This window comes from Haliotis cracherodii, unplaced genomic scaffold (assembly GCF_022045235.1).
Source record: "Haliotis cracherodii isolate W230 unplaced genomic scaffold, xgHalCrac1.p SCAF_4, whole genome shotgun sequence".
Classification (NCBI taxonomy): domain Eukaryota; kingdom Metazoa; phylum Mollusca; class Gastropoda; order Lepetellida; family Haliotidae; genus Haliotis; species Haliotis cracherodii.
The window spans coordinates 64,831,416-64,850,394 of NW_027266297.1; the positions used below are offsets into that span (position 1 = coordinate 64,831,416).

General features: G+C 41.4%; 1 protein-coding gene across 1 annotated transcript; it reads right to left on the minus strand.

The window, feature by feature from the left end:
• Window positions 1–1,333: 1,333 nt before the first annotated feature.
• Window positions 1,334–3,901, minus strand: LOC139480200 (uncharacterized). The gene is made up of 2 exons (XM_071263233.1): window positions 3,071–3,901; window positions 1,334–2,113 (listed from the first exon to the last, which is right to left on the minus strand). The coding sequence occupies exons 1-2, from the start codon at window positions 3,747–3,749 to the stop codon at window positions 1,560–1,562; spliced, it is 1,233 nt and encodes a 410-aa protein (XP_071119334.1). The 5' UTR covers window positions 3,750–3,901; the 3' UTR covers window positions 1,334–1,559.
• Between the last annotated feature and the right edge of the window lie 15,078 nt (window positions 3,902–18,979).

Consider the following 18,979-nt stretch of genomic DNA (forward strand, 5'->3'; position numbering starts at 1 on the left):
CAATTTACTCCTTTGCCTCGGGAAAATGTACGTGTACAGGCATGTGTCGAAAGTATTCTACCTTCTCTTGGATTCTGTGCAAAGATGATAGAAATAAGAGGATATCCTACAATGGAATTGTACAACATGGATCAAGGGAATTCGTTTGATAGAGGCTCATGAGAAGGTCAAAAGTCGAGCTGACGAAATCTCAAAGTTATTGGGTTACAGTTTCTCAAACGTGTTAATGCATTGATCATTGAGCGTTGCATGTCCCTCCTAAAGGATTGGGCCCTGCTCTGAAAAGGGGTCTGGTAGATAAAGAGTGATTACAATAAGTCATATGTGTTCAGAACACGGTGAAGATGTGTCGAGCTTCACTCGATGCTACCACGTGGTCTCAGTAAAAGGTAACACGGAAAGCACTTTCAGCAACATTAGTTAATAAAATCAAAGTTGGATCTAAACGATGTACGTTGGAGTTGATGTCAGATTCATGGACTACATTGTCACTTATAAACTGAGAGTTCACTTTTGCGTTTTTCTTGCAGAGTCTATTTTAAATGAACACACAATGACAAGTATCACCATTCCGACAATTATAAATCGGCACGTCTCCCATGGCATTGTATGTTCATAGCTTTCGGCCATTGGAGCCGTGCCAATTTACACTTGTCAGAGGGGTACACAAAGTACGTGATCTACCAGTTGTCTTACTTTGATTTTGGTGGAATCCTCGGTGGCTGAGTGGGTTAGATCGCTGACTTTGTGTGGTGGCGATTAGGCGCCTCACTAATTTGCAGTGTGGGTTCGAATCCCGGACGGGCCTCAACGCCCGAAAGTGCTAGAATCAGTACTATCCCAAAGTCCCATTTTTCACAGCATATAGAAAAGGAATCATATGGATCTTGTGCACCGGCTGCGTTTTTGTCAGAGAGAACTGAGTCATCTGCATTTGATATTACAATGCATATATGTCACATCTACGGTTATGCAGGCTTGCCAATCTTTATACATTCAAAGAAATCACAGTGCTTTTAAGGAGGTGTGAAATTCATTTTATTATCCATCTTTTCTGTTTATCATGTTAGTATATGTAAGAATCACATTGTTTAATCCCAGACTTATGTCCTGACTCAGTACAAACAATTTTAAAGATGATAATAACAATTTTCCAAAATAAATTCACTGTGAAAATCTTCATGAGCATATACAATGAAGGGGGCACGGGTGGCCCAGACGTCTAAGGCGCCGCGATTCGCTGTGCAGAGTTGCGTCCCTTGGGCACGCCAGAAACCTATGATTGTGGGTTCGAATCCCGGTTCGCCCAAATTGTATTTCAAGGCTTGTTTCACCGAAGTGGTAAACGTCTGAGACCTGCATCACTTCGGGCTTTCCTCCCACAAGCCGTGATATAACTGGAATACTGTTAAAAACGGCGTTAAACCCAACTCACTCAATTTACAATGAAAATGAAAATAGGACTATCTAACTCCACGACATCCCTCAATATACAACTATTGCTTAGTTATGCATCACATGCCACACGCCCGAACACACTCACACTTTATCATGCTGAGTCACCATATGCCATGTGTCCGCAGATGTGTAAGGTAGTTAAACACAATCTGAGATTTGATCATGTTAATTCCGAACCCGTAGTGTGCCCCATCGTAGCTCATGATGCCGTCTGTCATGTTGAAGGTGTCTAGTATTGGTATCCCAGCCGCTCTGACATGGCTGTTGATGAAGGCGTTATATCTGACAACGCTGCTGTAACTCTGGCCCGGGACTCGTGGGGTTTCCAGTATTCCGGGAGCGTGGGGGGACACCCACACCAGTTTCGGCCATGTTATCTTATTTCTTGCGTTTTCGTGTAGAAAGTTGATTGATGGAGAAAGAAAGTTGTTCCAGACCAGCTGTTCTTGATAGGTCCCGTGGATACCAATGCCAACGAAGAAAATAGACTTCTGGTTCTTTTTACTTTTCAGTAAGCTGAGTAATCTTGGGCCTTGATTGTGTGTGATGAGTTCAACATGGATGACGTTGGTTTGGCCGCCACACACGGGAGATACGTAGTTTAAGTAGGAGTAGCACAGCAGCTGCATCCACCCTGAACAGTACTCCCGCCACCCTGGAAACATACAGCACAGTATAGTCACAAACAGCAGTGGGGAAGCACAGCACACTCCTATCACAAACAGCAGTTGGGAAACACAGCACACTCTAATCACAAACAGTAGTGAGGAAACAGCACACTATAGTCACAAACAGTATTGGAGAAACACACAGCACACTATAATCACAAACAACAGTGGGGAAACACTATAATCACAAACAGTAGTGGAGAAACACACTGCACACTATAATCACAAACAGCAGTGGGGAAACTCACTATAATCACAAACAGTAGTGGGGAAACACACTATAATCACAAACAGTAGTGGGGAAACACAGCACACAGCGCACCAGATCCACAAACAGCAGTGTGGAAACTCTGCACACTATAATGTGTGTGTGTGTGTGTGTGTGTGTGTGTGTGTGTGTGTGTGTGTGTGAGAGAGTGTATGTGCGAGTGTATGTGCGTGTGTGTGTTTGTGTGTGAGTGTACGTGTGTATGTGCGCGTGTGTGTGTTTGTGTGTGAGTGTACGTGTGGATGTGTGTTTGTGTGTGAGTGTACGTGTGTATGTGTGTTTGTGTGTGAGTGTACGTGTGTATGTGCGTGTGTGTTTGTGTGTGTGTGTGAGTGTGCGTGTGTGTGTGAGTGTGTGAGTGTGCGTGTGTATGTAAGTATGTGTGTGCGAGGATATGATAGGGCAGTTTTAATATCTCAGCATAATTGATAAATGCTATTGAGCTAATGAAGAGACTGGTGGACTCCAGCATAGGGGACGTTTATATCACTTATTCGACAGAATGAAAACAAGACAATTCAATGTTGTTCAAGCTATATACTCTACTGAAGTAAAATGTTTGGCATGATGGTTATATCCCTGCAGAATAGCTGTTACATTGCTGCTTTACATAACTTTTGGGGTAGGCGACTAACGTGATCGGGTGGGTCAGGAGTTAACAAACAAATAAACAAACCTTTTGGTGTTGTAGACTTTAGCGTGGAGTCCTTATAGTTGCCAGTGAGGATGTGGACAGTCACTGTGTACATCTGCCTCAAGAACGAGTCCCCGATGTAATAGATAGTAGCCCCTTTAATTAGTTCACACGCATCGTCTTTGTTCGACATTGATATCTGACAATTAGGACTGGATGGTTTCCAATCAGCAAGTTCAGCATTAATAGGTCGGCGCATGTCAAAACAGTTCTCACACATACATTCCTTCACTGTCTTATACACGCACTTGTTGTTATAGCAACATGGTTTTGGACCAAACGGATCACACAGGGGTCGGAACCACAGAGCCTGGTGTTGTAAGCCTTTCAGAATGTCAAAAGTTGTATTTCCACAAACACCATCGGGGCGTGCCAAGGTTGTTGGTATGAAATATTTTCCTCTGGATGCTATCAAGAATCTTTCAACTTTCTCTCTTTCTTCAAACGTCACCCTCCTTGGCGTCCATGTTCCTCGCACCATTTCATCCAAGACGTTTTTGCACTCGGTCTCTGAACCATTTTGGCGGAGAGAAAGGTTATAAATGATGTTAGAAAAGCCTGCGTCCAGGATGGTCATGAACTGCTGTTCCCAGGTAGTGAAGAAGAGGAGTCCAGTCATCACAAACACAGCGGTGAGGAATAACACAATATTCTTCGGCATAGCTTCAACACCGGTGATGCCCACTGTGTATGTGCCTTTATAGAATATGGATGGCTTAGTGGTGAAATCTTGATATCATTTCAGTATGACAATCATCATAAATTGTGTTATAATAGGTTCGCATAATCTGGCTCTGTCCACCAAACAGGTGCACAGTTATTCATTCTGTGCGTTACTGACAAGGGAGAATTGATAATGATACATTTTAAAATATCATCCGTAAGAGAGATATAAAAATACATGCGGATGTGACACTTTGTGATACCATGCCCTACTGAATTGTTGACATGATGTTAAGACCATCGTGACCTAATGCTTAGACCATCGTGACCTAATGCTTAGACCATCGTTACCCAATGCCAAGACCATCGTGACCTAATGCTAAGACCATCGTGACCTAATGCTAAGACCATCGTGACCTAATCCTAAGACCATCGTGACCTAATGCTTAGACCATCGTTACCAATGCCAAGACCATCGTGACCTAATGCTTAGACCATCGTGACCTAATGCTAAGACCATCGTGACCAAATGCAAAGACCATCGTGATCAAATGCTAAGACCATCGTGACCTAATGCTAAGACCATCGTGACCAAATGCTAAGACCATCGTGACCTAATGCTAAGACCATCGTGACCTAATGCTAAGACCATCGTGACCTAATGCTTCGACCATCGTTACCTAATGCTTAGACCATAGTAGGCGTAACGCTAACAAAAGATTCCTATACACTATTTAATTGACTTAACTCATTCAAATGGTCATACATTTAACTCCATTTACCTGTTTATCTTTAAGACATCGTTCAACACACGTATTGCAGTAACATTGCATTATTTACACATCAACTTTCACCAACGTATTTGATAAGTCACTTATCCTTTGGGCACAGTGGCAAATAAGTTGCGAGTTTGGATACGGCTGACTTTGACATGCGATAGAACTACACTGCTTTGAATTATTCATATCAACATGCGTTTTGTGTGGAGTTTTTAACAGCAGTAACGACATGTGGTGGTGGGAACACACGCCGTCTCCGTCTAATTCTTCTCGGCAGTAATCTAATCAAAACTCCGTTGGTTTGATGATGTAAAACCATAACGTGGTTTTATTCATATTTTCTTTGTGAGTGTACATAAAATGGTTTAATCATACTTACTTCATTTAATAACTTGTGATATACACAAGGTATATTTTGATGTGTTTTACAATGAATTGGGCGTAGCTCTTACACTGCAACACGAAAACGTCGTAAACAAAAGTCTGTAAACTGCATCTGAATGAACTTGCTGGCTGTTACAACTTATCTTTTGTTGGTGGTCACCGTTGGGTATATATTGCTAGAGACTATATACTGATAATTCGGCTCTGATATTGCTTGCAAGTATAGAAGCTTGGAGGCTAATTGTATGATAAATAGTCAGGTGGCAGTGTAACAGAATGCTACATATCATCCCGCACAGTTATGTCTCAACGTAAATTTAAGTCAGGAAGAAGTAGTTAAAGGCGTAATGTCATATTCAATTACTGAATATTTCCCTTACATATAAGATGCTGGGGTACCACATTTGCATTAACATTAGCTAAAGTCATTAAAAAACGTTCAGTCTTAGAAAAGGTCAAAGAATAAGAAATACATATACTTTGAAATATTTGGATATTTGGAATTTCATACAATCCATCGAATGATCAGTCGTTATCTTCCCAATATAATGAATAAATACGCAACGAAATATGACACTTCAATTGCAATATATTAACACTTGCAGGCATTAAAAACGTATGTTAACAAGATATACAGTGTATCCAGCCAATAAGGTTCATTCCGACGACGCCTATATAGTAAACATATTTGTCGACAGAACAGAACAGAACTTTATTACGCTCAGGCCAAAATCAGCGGCATATGAGGTACAAAATGACAGCAGAATACACATTATAATAGCGGATATGTGGTTAGCCGGAAGATTTTACAATTGGCATTACATATTTACAGAATTTACTAAGGTTTTTTTAATACAGATATCTCTTTACAAGTGAAAAGTCTTTGAAATTTAACCATATTAGGTCTTTTAGAATATGTAGGTGGGATATACAAAATTCTTTCTTTAGTAAAATATGGACATTTAAAAATATAGTGAAATTCATCTCCAATATCATCAATAAAACACAGTTTACATTTTCTTTCACAAATAGGTATCCCATTCCATCTTCCTTTTTCAATTGGCAAGTGGGGGCATGAAGTACGAAATAAAAGTAGAGGGATAGCTTTATTTAGGGGTAGGGACGTTAGATACTTTTCTAATTCAAATTGTGGTTTCAAGAGAGAATAGACTACACGAAGAGTAACGATAACGACGTGCGCGTGATGAGGTCAGAGTGAGCGCTCCCCAAATCTCTGTCTGTTTTATAATCCCAAGCCCTTACCAAAACTGAACAGGGCCTTATTCCTGTGGGTACTTTCGCCACATATATACGACCGCCTCTGTGGTCTAGTGGTAGAGCGGAAGGTCCGGGGTTCCATCTCCGGCCGCGTCATACCAAAAGACGTAAAAAGATGGTACTTGATGTTACCCTGTCCGGCGATCGGCATTAAGGCGATAAAACAAGGACTGGTCGGCTCGGAGTCAGTATACTGTGTCTGAGTGGGATATTCATGTTAAACTGCGGCATGGTATCTCAGTGAACTAGCACTATAAATCGGCATCAGTCCGGACTAGTACAAGCAGCCACACAAACACACACACGTACATGCACGTCGCTATATAAGTGCAATAATCTTGGACGCGACGTTAAACCCCATTTCACCTCACCTCACCACATATATACAAAAAGCACTATGCGCCACGTCAGCGCATACTGGTAGTAGTGGAGGTGTTGGTGCCCCGGAGTACCTTGCCTAACCCAAGCTTGTCAAAGACTGAGACCACCTTGAATTTTGTGTAGCTATCTGCCGAGATTATTGTCGAGCCCTGATGGTATGCACTTTATTTCGTGTGTATTTAAACACAATTGATGAGCGATACTCCTTTGTTCTGGTTTTACTTGCCTAGTACCTGGGCATAGACTAACATCCAGTTATTTTACTGAAATTTGTTTTGGTTAAATTATAGATATAAGATATAATTAAAAGGAGCCCACAGACTTTCTTGTTTTTCCGATACTGCAGTAATCTAGATTTGCCAAACATTAAAGACTTGCTTTGGTAAACAGTTTGTGAGGTATGCTCCAAGAACGACTGTCCCTACACTCATATACCTGGACACGCAATATGAAAAAATCCCTGAAAACTCACTTAATAGCCAAAGGTGCCAGTCAAGCGCATGTCTAAAGTGTATATTAAGTTTAATGAAGAACGATGGAGATAATTTTACTTCTTTCTGATTTATTACTTAATATTTATTATATACTCTTCAAAAATGTTTGGCCACAAAAGCAAAATTAGCCAACCAAGAGGTGCAAAATGAAGAGGTTTAATGAGGTTTCAACTTTTTCCACATCAAAATGATCACATCAAGGACATGCAAACTATTAGTCAAGAAAGCAGCACTATGAACGGTATTAAAGTGGAAAGGTTTTTGACTGCCTGGCATCTGGGTCAGTCGAACAGTGATAGTTCAACAATATGCCAAGATTAACAGAAATGCAAAGAAACAACGTCATAGGCCGCTTGCAGGCAGCTGAATCCCGGTCAGCTGTTGCCAGGGTTTTCAATGTAGCGCCCAGCACCATCACAAGGCTATGGGATCGGTTTCAACAGCATGGGACAACACGTGATCGGCCAATGTGGTGATGGTGGTGAAATGGGGTTTAACGTCGCGTCCAAGATTATTGCACTTATATAGCGACGTGCATGTACTTGTTTGTGTGTGTGTGTGGCTGCTTTTTCTAGTCCGGACTGATGCCGATTTATAGTGCTAGCTCACTGAGATACCATGGCGCAGTTTAACATGAATACCCGACTCAGACACAGTATACTGACTTCGAGCCGACCAGTCCTTGTTTTAGCCCCTTAATGCCGAGCGCCAGACAGGGTAACAATAAGTACCATCTTTAAACGTCTTTTGGTATGACGCGGTCGGGGATCGAACCCCGGTCCTTCCGCTCTCCGGGCGGACGCTCTACCACTAGGCCACGGAGGCGGTCGATCGGCCAAGGTCGGGACGACCAAGAGTAACCTACCCCGCCCAAGATCGCTACATCCGACTACGAATCCTACGTGAAACGACGACCGCGGCCACATCAACCGCATCCCAAATAGCCAGACTGCGCAGAATCTCCAGACCGTACGAAACCGTTTAAGAGCAGCAGGTCTACGAGCAAGACGTCATGGCGTCATATTGAGTCGACAACAGCGTCAACAACAACTGCATTGGTGTTCAGGACGACAGGACGAATCAATATTTCTTCTCCGTCGAGGGGATGGAAGAGCACGGGTCTTCAAACGTCGGGGAGAACGTTACGCCGGAAACTGCGTACAGGAAGTAGACAGGTTTGGTGGAGGTAGCGTTAGGATGTGGGCGGTTATCTCTCATCATGAGGGGACAGGTTTGGTCCATATCCAGGGCAAACTTACGGCTCAACGATACATCAACAAAATCCTCCTACCACACGTCAAAATTGCGTCCCTTGGGCACGCCAGAAACCTATGATTGTGGGTTCGAATCCCGGTTCGCCCCAATTATGTTTCTAGGTTTGTCAGCACCATACCCGTGCTCGTGGGTTTCACTCAAGTGGTAAAAGTCTGAGACCTGCATCACTTCGGGCTTTCCTCCCACGTTTAGCTAACACGCCTAGATATAACTGGAAAACTGTTAAAAGCGGCGTTAAACCAAACTCACTCACTCACTCACCACACGTCCTCCGTACGGCAACGGTGTATTCCAGCAGGGCAACACTCGGCCGCATACAGCACGGATCACAAGAGCCCGTCTACACAACAACAACGTTGATGTTCTCCCCTGGCCCTCCAGATCCCCAGATTTGAACCTGATAGAGCACATGTGGGATGAATTGGATAGACGGCTACGCCGACGTCAACCACAACCCCAGACATTGCAGCAGATGGCTTAAGCGTTGCAGGTCGAGTGGGCTACCATTCCCAAGGTTGTGATTTGCATACTCGTCTCTTCCATGGGCAGGAGATGTCAGGCCGCTATCGATTCCAACGGGAGACATACGCTTTAAAACCAGTAATCATAAATTACCTAAATAAACAGGCCGATTGGAAAAAATGCACGTGAGCAAACGATATGTACATATTGTCACTCCCGAGTATCGGATGTAATTCTCTTTCAACCTTACAAACTGACACCCCATTCAGGCAATCACCCCAACGCCTGTTCTTTTTGTTATTATACTCATGTTCTTCCGTTTTGTAACAGTAATTAGTAAGACAGCCCAGTTGTGAGACACCTTAAAACAACAATGTCAAACCTGGTTGCACATGTTAATCAGGTAATTAACCCCTATCATGAAAATGGACTTGTCTTATTTTTCTTAAAGACAAAAGAAATGACTCAAGATGCTTGATACCCTCTTTTACTTTATTTCATTCAACATTTTAATTCATCCATCCCTTAAATCCATTGTTTTAACATATTCGCCACTTAGCGTTCATTTAAAGTTAAAATCACAGTTCACATCACAGTTCACATCGAGGTTGTCACACTGACACAACCTTAATCCATCTTCAGAAGTTTGCCAACAGCATCCAAGAACTGGAGTGGTGTCTTGACACCCTGGGATAGCTGATTCTTCAGTCTGGAAAGTCAATTGTCAATCTCCTTGTACACACGCTTTCCTGCTGGTGGAGCTGCATCTAGGTCTAACTGAAATAGCTTGGTCTTCTCAGATTTCTCAATCTTCTTGATGATCTCGATGAACCTGTAGAGATTAGGATGACGATGATTCAGTGATGAATTGAGGCGACTGTGGAAACCCTCATGGCAGCAACTTCAAAGTCGACCTGGAATGTTTCTGGGTTGAATGGTTGGTTCAGTAGTTGTTGGATGTGGACCTTCAACTGAGCAAAGAGGCGTTGGTATGTTGTAGTCCGACAATCAGGCATCGATGCGTAGACTAGGGGATAGGTAATGCATCCTTTCCGTACATGCAGTATGTAACGCTGATTCCAAAGATCTGGGCAGGCGGAGAAAGTACCATCAATGTAGACAATGGAAGCTGACTGGAGGACTCTAAGCTGATCATCAGTTGCAAATACCAGCATCTTCTTCACCGTCGGCAAAAAGCAGAAACCGCTCTCTCTCCAGGGTGCTGCAATGTCGACTTCAGCTCTGGTTTTAGGGAGTTTCGGGATGGTGGGACTGCGGAAGGAGGGAAATATAGCTGCAGCCTCCGGATCATGTCTCAAGACCTCGTCGTTGTAGAGGGCTGGCATAGGAGTGGTTGGTTCTTCTCTTGCTGTCTTCCTTAAGCTGCCAAGGAACTGGATTCTGCTGGTGTCTTCTGATGGGTGGTTGTGTACAGTGAAATTTCTAACAAAATATCCAACTGTTGTACATTTGCCAAGGTCTTAACGGTACATCGCCAATGAGTACCAGTTTGTCTCAACATTTTGAGTAAGCTCCTACTAGCTCCTAACTCATTTATTTCCTGAGAATATTCAAACAGAATTACTGGCCTACTCTTATTAATTAATCCACTATTCATGGGCTGTGACCATTGTTAAGTGGGTAGACTGGCTGTGTTTGTTTAATTAATCCCACCTACTCCACTGTCTTACAATGGGTGTCTCACTAATGGGATGTCTTACTAATGGGATGTAACCGATACGCGCTCCTGTAACTTAACATTATTCTCAAAAGTGGGCCATGGCATATGTCCGACAATACAGACTTCTTTTCAAACGTTTAAATTATGTTTCAACGTATTTTATATATGTAGAGTTTATTCCTATATCTTACAATTGATTGCTAAATTGCATATGTCTAGCTTTAGCAGATACATTAAGGAGTGATTTCGCAATAGTGAGACAGCGAGTGAGGTGATTTTGACGGTTCTTTTAACAATATTCAAATTATATTCAGCAACGACCATACATTCCAGTTATGGTTATGATAGAATTACCCGACTGGGTCCACAAACTGCAACTAAAGTTATTAGTTTGAAGTTACATATAACTGCAAAATATAATGCAAGATTAATTTGCCACAGTTACATGGTACTTAGTTCTCCAAGAAATATTACAGACATTTATTGTCATTTAATTATTACGTATATATAAATACATATGTATTATCAAATGCATATATTTTCATTCATTGTTCATAGGTTTTTTCAGTTTTCATCTTATCCTGTACACGTGTGCACTAGTGCTGTGCAATGTAGCAATCCAAGTCGATCACTCCAATAAAAGCTGTCGGTCCCAAAGCTGTAAGGGCGTGGGTAGACTAATTGCCAGGTTGTGGCCATTCGTATGCTAATAGTGATACCTTTATATATACTGATCGTAGATGACCGTAGATCGTGCAAAAAGAAACTCTCATGCGGGAGTGAGTAATCTGGTTACTACCACGTTTAGCTATATCATCCAGCCATATTGGTTTTACACATGGACTGGGCTCTTTGATGTGATATGGGGAAAGAGGCAAAAGCACGTAAATAGATTGCGAGGAGACCATTTACATATGATTGGTTGGTTGGTTTGTCGTTTAACGCCGCACTCAGCAATATCCCAGCTATACGACAGCGGTCTGTAAATAATCGAGTCTGGACCAGACAATCCAGTCTTTGTTTTAGCTCCTTAATGCCGAACGGCAGACAGGGTAACAACAAGTACCATCTTTAAACGTCTTTTTGTATGACGCGGCTGGGGATCGAACCCTGGTCCTTCCGCTCTCCGGGCGGACGCTCTACCACTAGACCACGAAGGCGGTCTGGACATTTAAAACCCAAACAATGCGAAAGTTAGGCTTGCTTTATATAGGGCTATACCATTACAGTAAGGGCTAGGCGGAAGGGAAAAGAATATGGTCCAGGGATTGTGAGACAGATTAGAAAGCCAAGGGCTGTCTGCCGTCTAAATATCAAGAGCAAAGCAAATCGAGCCATCGAGACAGTGACTCCACACGGGGGCACGGGTGTCCCAGTCGTCTAAGGCGCCGCGACTCGCTGTGCAGAATTGCGTCCCTTGGGCACGCCAGAAACCTATGATTGTGGGTTCGAATCCCGGTTCACCCCGATTATGTTTCTAGGTTTGTCAGCGCCATACCCGTGCTCGTGGGATTCACCGAAGTGGTAAACGTCTTAGACCTGCATCACTTCAGGCTTTCCTCCCACATTAAGCTGACACGCCGCGATATAATTTGAATACTGTTAAAAGCGGCGTTAACCCAATTCACTCACTCACTCACTCAGTGACTCCACACCTGTTTGCACCCATCAGATACAAGTCACTACTGTCACTTCTTCTCTTTCCCAAAGAAACTTAAAAAGAGTAATGTCGGATGCGTATATTTCTAAACCTACAAAATTACTATTTACATACATGTTTCAACTTCAAAGTGATCAGTGTACCTCGCGTACAAGAAAGTAATATATATATATGTGATGCTAGTACAATTTTGTGTCGACATTGTGTGGCGTGGCATTATTATTGAAGTTCAAATCACAACAACACATACATGTATTTCTTTAAAAACAGTAGAATTAGTGTTGGTAAAGATTTAATCTCTACATTAACAATCCCGAAAGAGGACTAACCGCTTTATTACAGCACTGTGACCCAGCTTGTCCTATTATGCCAACAGTCCGTTAGTTCCCCATGCGACACTCACACCGTAGTCTGTCCCCAAGTCCTGCGCCATGACTGGGGAATTTAAATTTATATCATTTAGGTATTCTTTTTCACTGAAAGCCTAGACAAGTCTAGATCAAACTAACAAAGTCTACTTTAGTTGATTCCAAAACAGCAGAAGAGGAAAGGTTCTTTCGAAAAAGAAATATACTTATTTTAAAGAAATATTTTCATTGACTAGGTGTTAGTCTATCTGTCTTCCAAATCATAGAGAATAAATTTGAAACGGACTTTAAGTCAAGAATGATTTGGCAAGTCTAGATTGCCTAAGTTCTGGTCCTGAAATCAAGCATTGTTCTAGGCCCCATTTGGATTCTGTTGAGTAGATTTATAATCTTAACTTTGAAAATTGTATTTCTAGGATGTTAATTGATTTTCGATTTATTTGGGTATTTAAAGGTAACAAAATAATATGAAATATATAGAATTTATGATGTAGCTAAGGTATGTACGTGTAAAAACTGTATTTTGTAGTCAACCAAAAAAGATCTTCAACACCATATATTGTATATTGTTTTGAAATATCCCGCCTAATTAACACGTTCCTTATTTCAATATTGTATTCAATTCCACACATGACTGCACACAACATTTATATATTTCACATGTATACAACGGCTACATGGGCAAGTATAACGGTAAACACAAACTTGAGTTTGTTTAACATTTTTGTGTGTTAAACACATGTTATTTTAAAGGGAAATATAAACATTTTGTCTGATTCTAACTATTGTTTCCTGAATAAGATATTATTTAAAATGCATTAGCTTACCTCCGGCTGAAGCGTGTGGTTCGGTCTGTATCCCTTCAGACATACACCCTTTGTTTGGTAACATGCATTGCCAGATCAACCAATACTCATGTCGTTAACAACTACAGAAACATCAATGCTATACAAAAACAAATTTCGAGCTTGAGGCTCATATGAATAGATATTGTAATGCGCAACATAATTTTCGTGTTAAGCGAGCTGGGACCACGTCAATATACCAGGTGCGAGATGAATTGACATTTTGAACGCATTGACAGAGAGTATTGTTATCTTGAACGGTTTCTGCAAACGAGGTAGACATTTGGAATTCCATTTATGCACAAGATCTTTCATGTATCAAAATATGCCTGTGTTTGTTTAAAGGGAACATGCTCTTCATCGACTTTGCTGCGGTTGGAGCACACAACGACTATTCAGAGACAATCAGTTCAATTAATTAATCAGTGCTACTACCAGTGCAAATAAAGAATATTTATATCTTTATAACATGTTATGTCTTTGTGGGTATATACTTCACATAAATAAGTACAAGTTTACTTTTCTACAGTGTGAAATACCAGTATATAAAGCACAATATTACTTTTCTACTTTTCTTTGATCACTCCATTCTGATAATTAGGTAACAGAGGGTAGACCAGTCAGTGCCTTCCGCCATGACCTATGTTGTTTTAAGGTGCGTGACAAATGGGACCTTTAACTAATGAGAGGATACCGATTACACTGGCCAAGGCTGACCCAAACGGGATTCCCTCTACTAGTCAGTTCTCCATGAAATACTCACAGCGTAGTCTCCCAGACCCTAGAGAATAAATTTGAAAAGGACTCCAACTCAAGTCAAGAATGATTTGGCAAGTCAAGATTACCTCAGTTCTGGCCCTGAAATCAAGTATTATTTTGTGCTCCATTTGGATTCTATGTAGTAGCTTTTTAATTCTAACTACTAAAATTGTATTTTAGGGACGAAATGTTAGTCCACTGACACCGGTACATTCCCATGACGAAGTTATTTTTATCTTGAATTAGAATAATGAATTATCGTTCATTGTCCGATGTTAATACATCGATGACAAGTAAGGGGTGTATCATAGTTAACACTATCATATATTTATTACAATCAAATTTACCTGTATGTACATTACTGCAATGGACATGTACATGATCACGCACCAAGTATTATCAAACACTATATTCTGTTATGCTGTGAATTTAACTGGTTCAATCAATATTTGTCCTGGTTGGTCTATCCATGTTGTATATTCAAAAGCAATTTGTTATTTAATTCACTGAATCATGTAGTCTGAATGTATACAAGTACATACAAAGTACTGGTTTTAATGCCATTCCAAGAGAAGATATACATTTGCCATCATTTACTTGTGGGTCTGTGTTTTGTTGTGTTCACGGGAAAACATTCCCGCGAGTCAGCGCGTGCATACCAGATGAATCCATAAATCCGGAGCTACCATCCGTTATCCGCTGGCCTTTGGTCATATCATCTAACATGGTCTAATGAATTTTCTAAGCGAACAAGAACCAAATCTGTGAAGGGTCCCTTATCCTCCTTATTCGACTTCTTGTTGAAATCGGGGCGGTCGGGTAGCCTAGTGGTTAAAGCGTTCGCTCGTCACGCCGAAGACCCGGGTTCGATTCCCGACATGGGTACAATGTGTGAAGCCCATTTCTGGTGTGATATTGCTGTAAAACCTCACTCACTCACTCACTCACTCACTCACTCACTCACTCACTCTTGTTGAAATCTGATATCTTAACTCACAGCCGGTTAATACGTAGTTTGCGCTAAATATTCGAAACAGAGTGAGTGAGCTGGTTTGAACAACATATGTACAGGGCCTCTATTTGAAATGGCTGAAAGTCTCCGGTTGGAAAAAGTGTGTGCTGCTGTTTAACGCCGCACTCAGCAATATTCCCGTTATAAGACGGCAGTCTTATAAGAGCTGTACTAGGAACAACCATTCACGCCAACACCCCCATACTTTCAACCATGAGTTGCCACGCACTTTAACTTTAGGTTTGCTTGGGACTAATTCCGACCCGGATTCATCGCCGACATACCGATATATTTTAAGCTGTACTTTTCTTTACATTTAAAATGTGTGTAATGTCAAACATGCATGAAGGCGATAATGTCCCTTGTGGTGTATTTGTTGTTTTTCACACGAATGTACGAGGGGGTATCAAAAAGTTTTGAGCCTCAAACAGAAAAAGTAAAAGAATTGGATTGTTACTACTTTATTTTTCAACATAGTCCCTTCCCAACTCCACACACTTGTTCCACCTAGTTCAGGGCTGGTACTGGTTGATGGCCGTCCGGACCGGGCATCATCTTCTAAGCTCTCTCTGCTACGCTGAAATTCCTTCAGCCACCGTTTGATAGTTGCAGACAATGGGGAAGACTCTCCATAAACTGCAGTCAATCGCTCCTCCACCTGTCTGGCAGATTGACCCTCTAGGACAAGGAACTTTATCACCGCTCTGTACTCAGATTTGTCCATTTTGCCTATTCACTAGGGGTAGGTCTCTTCCACGAAGTGTTGTGACAAAATAATTGCAGCAAGCATTGCAGTACATTCATGTACATTAGGTGTAGCGCATTGTACCATTCGACCAGGAATACTGTGTGAGGCTCAACACTTTTTGATATCCCCTCGTATGAGCGTCCACGTACATGCACAACGATAACGTACCAATAAACGTGGAAAAAATAAACATACACACACAGCAATGGGATCCATTACAACATGCATTCACAGGCTATCGACAAAAAAACATATACACAATACTCAAATTGATAGTATCTGTTAGAGAACAAAGAATTGTTGCATATATTTAATTGTGATATTATAGTTTGCGTTAACGAGAAAGAAATCTGATTAAATTAGATAATCGTTATTGCTAATAATTTATTAAAAAGCTATGTACGATTAAAACAATCATCAGGTAGTTCACGTTCACTCGACTATGACACATTCGCTAACTCTTATTATGGAACAGGGGCGGTCGGGTAGCCTAGTGGTTAAAGCGTTAGCTCGTCACGCCGAAGACCCGGGTTCGATTACCGAAATGGGTACAATGTGTGAAGCCCATTTCTGGTGTCCCCCGCCGTGATATTGCTGGAATATTGCTAAGAGCGGCGTAAAACCATACTCACTCAATTAGTATGGAACAAAATATCGCAGTGCAGAGTTTTCAGAACTCCCAACATGCATGAGGTGATGATTGCGCTTATCTAGACTTGCCTATTATAATCATAGAACTACTATATACCCATGGACTTATCATTCAGTAAGTGGAGCAAAGCTAACTACAGAGAGTGGGCAAGCGGCTGACAGCATGAACAATTTGTAGCTTCCACTTGTGTAGTTAAAACTAGGCTGAATGTCCCTACTGTGGAGAGTGGAACCACATACAGCAAAACGGACATATATATAACATGAGTAGAAATGTTTGCTTTAATCTTTTTTCTCACCCTTTTAAAAAATTAAATTGTGTCATCTGCATCTGTTATATCTGTTGGTCATTAATCATCAGTTATGACCAGGTGGCATGGCCTAGTGTAATGGCCAGTACATGCCTGTAAATGGAATGTACTCTGGTAACTTCAAATATCACAATCTCTCCTTACATCCGATCAAATTCCGACCGCTGGAAGATATATGGACTTACAAAATTGTTAGTTTAAATCATAATTTCTAGATTACATAGGGGCGGTCGGGTAGCCTAGTGGTTAAAGCGTTAGCTCGTCACAACGAAGACCCGGGTTCGATTCCCGACATGGGTACAATGTGTGAAGCCCATTTCTGGTGTCCCCCGCCGTGATATTGCTGGAATATTGCTAAAAGCGGCGTAAAACCACACTCACTCACACAGCAAACACGAAAATGTCGTTTTCCCCCGTACATGGTCATTGGTCAGAAAAAACGACTAAAAATTCATTAAAATTGATTAATTGGTTAGCGTCTAGAAAGTGTCCGGAAAAGCATCGAGTTTTTCAAGCGTGAAATTGACGGAAAAAAGATGCTTTTTGCTCCGCCTTGTACAACTGTTAACGGCCAATCAGATGGCGCTGGTCCCCCGACGCACGTGATGCCCAAGGCTTCCTTTTGGAAGCATTAGGTTTCGTATTTCTGGCATGCCTTGCTCTAGTATCTGTCGCGCGCAGCGAGATTTACTGATTAGTCAATTTTGGGATATGTAACATGTTAATGGAATTCAGACACGCGCCAAAAAGTCAAACCAAACCATGTTACCAAGTTTATTGAGATAACATATCCCTCCGCTATGCACAGTTACCTCTATCGGGTAATGGGTTGTGTTTCATTTGGTTATAACAGTAACTAATTTTGTAATGTGAAGTTTACACGATATACGGCTTTTCCATAGGACGAGAGGTGGGTCACATGACGTTTTTCACGTGACTGTATTCTTGAAATTACGTAAGCACTGACTACTTCCACATTCCTAGGGAAAACCCTGGGAATTCCCTAGTACGAATTCACAAAGAAGCGTTGTTTCTCATCATTTAGACCCTTTAATTTTGAACGTAGCGTCTTAGCATACTCTGTGATAAGTCATAGAGTTTGGGTGCATGCCCGTTCAAGGATACCCTCGCTACAACCCATCCTAGAGAAATAAACCCCAAAAATCCAAACTATCGTAGTGACAATCTACAGCATTCTCTGGCATTACCTTAGTATCTATTTGACACATCTTTACAATCACCTTTCAATGATCGGCCAATTGATCAGTGATCACAAAGGCTTGAAATCGCCACAGGCAAATTAACAACTTCGGAAATATCTCCCGTCATGTTTATCGTGTCGGCCATTTTGACGTCTTGTACTTGATGTAAATATAATGTATTACGACGCTCTGTCATTGTGATTGACTTACTGAGGTAGTTCTTAGGAAGATATGAATTATTTAAACGAAATTTCTGAAAAAGATCGACCATAAAGTAAAATCCAATTTGATAGCTACAAATAGGCATTGTTAAATCTGAAGTCAGATCTGTGCACAGAGACAATTTTTAATGTATTTAATGCCTGCCAAACCACATGACCCATCACATCATCAAAGAACATGAATAGACTGGCATCTGATAATGCTAAGCTGTGCCAAGTCCTACAGATATCAGATCTGACAGTAATTGGATGATCTGGTGAGGAACAATAGCTTACAAAATGTTATACATGGATCATGTTTGATTTCTCTCTCCGCAGTGGAAGTTAGTCGAAGTTATGTGGCTACAATTAGGCATGACTATCCACAAGCCTAGTCTACATACTTACACGAAGTCTGGTCGAAATCGAAACAATGATAGCGGAGTTACAGCTGTTTAGAGGTCTGGTTTAGGGAAGTTTCTGGTTAAGTAGTGCGGGAAAAGAAAGTGTTAGCTCTTCAAAAGACTGTAACTCATCTGCCCATTGCGCTACAGTCAAACGGATTAGTGTTCTGGATTCGTCAGGGCTTCAAGTATAGCATTGATGCATTGCTACAGGAAATGCTTTCTCAGAAACGCAGAATCTACATCAGAATCAAACTCCAGTATGTCGGTAACTAATCAATATATCTCAAACCGGTTAGCATTTATTGATGTGGAAACATTATATGCAAGTTTC